Genomic DNA, 5646 nt, shown 5'->3' on the forward strand with positions numbered 1-5646 from the left:
AAATAAGTTAAAAAAAAAAAAGACACCAAAGATAAAGCTTCTAAGAGGAGCCTAGCATGCCTAGGACACACATGAAATGATACCAAGTCTTACTCCTGGGTCTGCTTCCTAATATAACTCTAAGATTAGAGTCAAAATACTTATTTCTCTGATTCAAAATACCCCCTACACAGTTATCTAGGGCTAGTGAAGTCACTATAGCCACCACTTCCAAAATACACTCTAAATATTTGCCCCAATTACCCACAGAGCAATGTAGTCCTTCCCTCTCCCTCATCTGGGAAACTTCTCTTTGCAACAGATGGAGACCGTTATAGAAAACCACAACCAATCAAAATACAGAGCTAGGGAGTCCCAGTGGACAAAACATTCCTGCGTTTAAGGCTCAGGGGACACTGCAGAAGAAGGGGAAGAAAGATTTTCAGAGCCAGAGGATCGAGGGATTTTCTGTGAGATTGTATCTCCTAGTTATATCAGAATCTACACCCATAGAGGCTCACCAACATGACTGCCTAACATGAGCTGAAGAAGGACAACAATAGACATGCCAAAGTGAACCAGGGCAAAGACCACAAGCTTCAATCCTATGCAAAGCACTACAGGCAACTAAGGAATCTTCAGAGTGGGAGAAAGCATATATATACACATATATATACAATTAATGTAAAAGGAGAACACGAATTTGAAAGATAGCAGGGAGAGGTATATGGGAGACTTGGGAGGGAGGAAAGAGAGTGAAGAAATTATGTAATTATAACTTCAAAATTAGAAGAAAAGGTTTTTTTTTTTTTAATCCTGAGGCTCAAAGGAGGAGCATAATTTACCCCAGACTCCTCAGACAGAAATGGAAGTTAAGACAAAAATCAGAAGAATGTCCAATGTAAATACAATGATTTCCTGGAAGGTATTTCTTATTAATCAGACAATAACTTCTCAAGATTCCTAATCATGCTCTATGTAAGTAACTTAGCTGAAAACACAACAAAACCCTCATTTCTTGGAGACTTCTAAAAGACAGATACTACCAATAATGCTTCCCGACACTGAGGAGACATTAGTTAAAAATGAACAGAAATCGATCCTCGCCCGTCTCCTGCCCTCCAATCACATTGCAAATAGCTGCCAAGTCTATTGACCAAAAAAAAAAAAAAAAAAAAGTCAGCTGGAAAGGATGTGCGCCGTGTGGCCTCCTTTAAGGCAGCTCTGCAGGCACAGCCTTCTCATTTGTTATGCTTTCTTTCAACAGAAAACAAGCCTGGAGTTCTATATTGACATCCACGCCCACTCCACCATGATGAATGGCTTCATGTACGGCAATATCTTTGAGGATGAGGAACGGTTCCAAAGGCAGTCCATTTTTCCAAAACTCCTTTGCCAGAATGCCGAGGACTTCTCCTATGTAAGTGAAAAGTTCTTGGGTAGCCAGTCCCAACCCCGGGGATACCTCAGCACCTCTTCCTGCCACCTGTCCCCCGTCCCTCTCCTTCAAGTTCATTTTCATTTGACCTTACAGGGTAGTGTTGGGCCTGTCTGGACACCTAATGTTTGTTTAGTGTGTCTGGCTCCAACATTAACAAGGCAAAGAAACCCATCAAGTGGTCTCCTGGTTTCATGCCTAACCTGTGGTCTCTTCTCACTTGCTCGAGTTCTTCCAGCAGGAGAACAGTGTGTCTGCTCAAGGCATTATACACCCACCATTCTCATCTTCCATGACTTTCTTGGCCCCAATTTCTTAGTCAGTAATTGGTGAATATATTTCTTTTTACCTGGCCTGCACTACAGCTTCCTGGGAAGACATATGCAGCTATAGATATGAAAGTCCCTTGCAGGCAGAAAAGACCTCAACAAACCTTCAGAGACATCTGAGGTGGGTGGGATAGGCTGGGAGGAGGAAGCTAGAAATTGTGTAGCACAAAGCAATATCATAAAAGAGCAGGGAGAGAAGAGGAGGAGAGACATCAACATGCACTTTTTGGGACATTGGGATGGTTTTGATGGGGTGCCTTTGTTTTGATACTAAATCTCTGGGCCTTGTTACTGCCATGTGGCAGGTGGGAAGAGGCCCACAGAGGTCATGGCAATTTTTGAAGTTGATGAGCTGAAAACTCACCTGATCATTGCTTCAGGCTGGACATTAGTGAGGATGATGAATTTCTTGTGTATGTGGTAAGATGCACTGTGAATTGCCGTCTTTGGACGACAGGCGGAGAAAGGAGGTTTGGAGGTTGTTTAGCAGAGTCCTTTTTTTTTTTTTTTATGTCCAAGAGAATCCTATAGACCAGAAAAGTTGAGAATCTATTGCAAAGTCATTTAGAATTTAGGCTGTAGAATCAAACAGGTATCTGCCCATTAGCATCTATGAGACAAAAGCATTTGTTTGTGTAGGAACCTGTAGAGCCTTTGCAACAGTGGTAATTTCAGAGCGAGCTGTAGCCCCTAGTTCATTGGAAGGTATGCTGTAGGTCTGAGGTGCTCACAGGAGTTAAGGTTCCTGAATATACAGAACAGACACCATCTGGGTCATGGTTCTGGTCCTGGTGATGTTTCTGTATCCCAACTTCCTTGGGAGCTCTGGGCTGCCCTCAAGATCATCTATCCCAGTCCCACTCTTGTCTCTTCTCTGACTCTCAAGAACTGGCTCCAGAATGGGAGAGTTATGTTTTACTACATAGATTTCAAAGTCTTTCCACTGGAGATTCTATGACCTCTCGTATACTTTCCTTTACCTCTAATACACAGACAGGGAAAGTGAAAACCACCAAAAGGACAGCTGATAGCTATCAAACAGTGGGAAGCAAAATTTATGTATCTGAACAGAAGACCTAAGTCTAGACTGCTTCCCTCTTTGTTTATCCTAACGGATGCTGCCAACATTGTACAAAAGGAGCATCCTTCATCTCCTTAGCTTATGTTGGACATGAATTCACTTCCCCCTAATGTGATGGGGAGCACAGAGATAACTGGAGCCACTAAGTCAGGCTTCACATCTATGCTGGTTTACTGACTTGTACATTTGTGAGCTTCAGTTTCCTCACCTACAGAGAAATGAAATACGAACACCCACTTCAATGGGTTATTTTAAAACTAAAACATGATACTAGCTAGGAAACAGTACCACTAAGTTGACCGTTTAATTCTGACCATGATCATGTTTTAGGTCATGTGCTTCCTTCTGCTTTTCACTCCTTCTCCAGCAACACTCAGATTCCTGCAGGTAGCTGTGCCCCAGGAACCCTGATGGATGCTTTCAATTACATTTGTTGACTAACCAGTCCTCTCGATAACTGAGATGGTGAAGCAGATCCCATATGTCAGATGAGGAAACTAAGAAGTAGAGGCATAAGGTTTGCTCAACGCCTAAAAGCTGGTGTGAGCCCTCCAGGTCTGATTCTCTGTCTCTTCCTAACCTTATCTTTCACAGACTAGCACATCCTTCAACCGGGATGCTGTGAAAGCAGGAACTGGCCGGCGCTTCCTGGGCGGGCTTCTGGACCACACATCATACTGCTATACCCTAGAGGTTTCCTTCTACAGCTACATCATTGGGGGTACTACAGCTGCAGTACCCTACACTGAAGAAGCCTGTATCCTTGCGAGGTCCCACTGTAGCTAGACCAGCCTTCATCTACCTGGGAGCATCAAACTTGGGAGGATTTTCTAGGCAGGTCAGGAGTTTGATGCCACCTAAGAAAAGTGCTAGACTCTGGGGTGAGGAGTAATGTGGAAGATTATATTGGGGATGTCTCTGGACTGATTGGTTCATCTGTGATCTTCCCATGTCCTTCCCACTGCTTCTGCATTCCTGTCTTTCTCCTGAACCACCATACCCATACTTCCTAGCTTCTGCTCCCTCACTTTCTCTTTACTCCCCATTTCCTTTGCCTTTCTCCTCTCTTTCCACCTCTCTTCTCTCCCCCTCCCTCCCTCTTCCTTTTCTTCTCACCCCTTTTCTCTATTCTTCTGGCCCTCTATCTTCCCTGCCCCACCCACCCCTACCTTCTACATCTACTACCCTGCTTTGGATATACTGCTATTCCTCCCAGTTTCTCAAAAAATTGTCTTAAGTTCACCATGGTGAAAACTGGGGGCTACTTTCTACCTTGCTTGATTTCTTTGTAAAGAAAATGTATTCACTAGTTTTATCTTATCAAAGTCACTTTATTGTGTCTGTGACATTCTGATAGAACTTGTTAATTTTTATCCTTTGAGTTTTAAATTGATTCATTTCTTTTTTCTAAACTTGTCTTTTCCTCAGAGAAAGAATTACAGTTAAGAATGTTTGAAACAGGAAAAGGATGGTATAAATTATGAACACAGTTGTCCCTTGATGTTCCAAGATGGTTCCAGAATCCAGAAATCCTGATATTCTAGTATTCTAGTCTCTTGAGTATAGTGTTGTAATATTTGTATATACATATATATCCTACTATATACTGTTTTGGGTTTTTGGGGGTTTTTTGTTTGTTTGTTTGTTTTTTTTTTTTTGAGACAAGATCTCTTTATGTAGCCCTGACTATCCTGAACTCACTATGTAGACCAGGTTGGCCTCAAACTCACAAAGATTCATTTTCCTGACTCTGCCTCCCAAATGCTGAGATTAAAAGTATGAGCTACCACGCTACCTCAACATATATTTTAAATCATCTCTAGATCACATAATATCCGTATTGTAAGTGCTATGTAAATCATTGTTATACTGTATTTTTAGGAAATTATCTATAAATAGTCAATACAGACTCAATTTTGTAAAACTATTTTCTATCCTTGGCTAGTTGAATCTTCTGATACAGAACCCATGGATATGGGAGGCCCATTCATTTTATGTACAAACTACCCCTTCCCTAAATTAAAGTGCTCATACTAGCTTTTCATAATTCTTGGTGAATAGTTATAGAGTTCCTGCTATAAACTGTGTGTTGGGGGGGGGGATCTCATAAGCTAGTGGCATGAGTTAGAACCCAGTCTACTGAGGTTTTAGTGATCCTCAGTTACTTTTCTGAACTTAAGAGGTCCAGGTGATAGCCTCAGAGGGAGGGGCTAGCAAGGAGTAGGCCAGGTGGTAGGTCAGTGTTTCAGACTTCCTAGAGCCTTGGAGATATCATGATAAGAACTGGATGCTCTGCCCACTGACACCAAGACTGAGCCCATCATCTTAGAATGTGATATTATATCTTCTGGCTCAAAAAGGCCAACAAAGTAGTCTCTTCTATGAAGCAGAGGAGCACGGCTTCCCAAAGTCTAGCCATTCTTAAATGCCCCCTAGACAACCTCTCCTGCCAGCATTTGGTGGTCTGATCCTTCAGCTCCTTAAAGACACAGGTGAAGTCCAATTCCACACCACACCTACTTTGGTCTCCTTCAGTATTGTGGCAAAGGAAGTTATAGGAATTGTTTAGAAAAAAATTGAACTTATGGGCTAAAGTTAATTTTAAACCCAAGTCTCTCTCAAGTCTCTCTGGAAGATGCTGTAGCTGGTTTGTCATTGTTTTCTGGCATCCAATTTTATGGGTTCTCCCACCTGTCTATTGGCATGGTTTGCCAATAGAAATTTTATCTTTACTAAAAAAAAAAAAAAAAAAAAAAAAAAAAATCCTTCCTTGGCTCACAGTTTCTGTCTCTTAACACCTAATTCTTCTTCACCAAAAA

The 5646-nt window shown here is 41.8% G+C and overlaps 1 protein-coding gene across 3 annotated transcripts in view; it reads left to right on the forward strand.

Moving 5' to 3' along the window:
• The window catches only part of Agbl4 (ATP/GTP binding protein like 4), a 1180502-nt gene that overhangs the window by 1127613 nt on the left and 47243 nt on the right, over positions 1 to 5646 (forward strand). For all 3 annotated transcript variants that reach the window (XM_021199658.2, XM_021199659.1, XM_021199657.1), the window contains exons 10-11: positions 1247 to 1399; positions 3422 to 3584. In XM_021199658.2, coding sequence (XP_021055317.1) covers positions 1247 to 1399; positions 3422 to 3584 — 316 coding nt within the window. The remainder of the gene's footprint in view (positions 1 to 1246; positions 1400 to 3421; positions 3585 to 5646) is intronic.

Source organism: Mus pahari, chromosome 6 (assembly GCF_900095145.1).
Source record: "Mus pahari chromosome 6, PAHARI_EIJ_v1.1, whole genome shotgun sequence".
Classification (NCBI taxonomy): domain Eukaryota; kingdom Metazoa; phylum Chordata; class Mammalia; order Rodentia; family Muridae; genus Mus; species Mus pahari.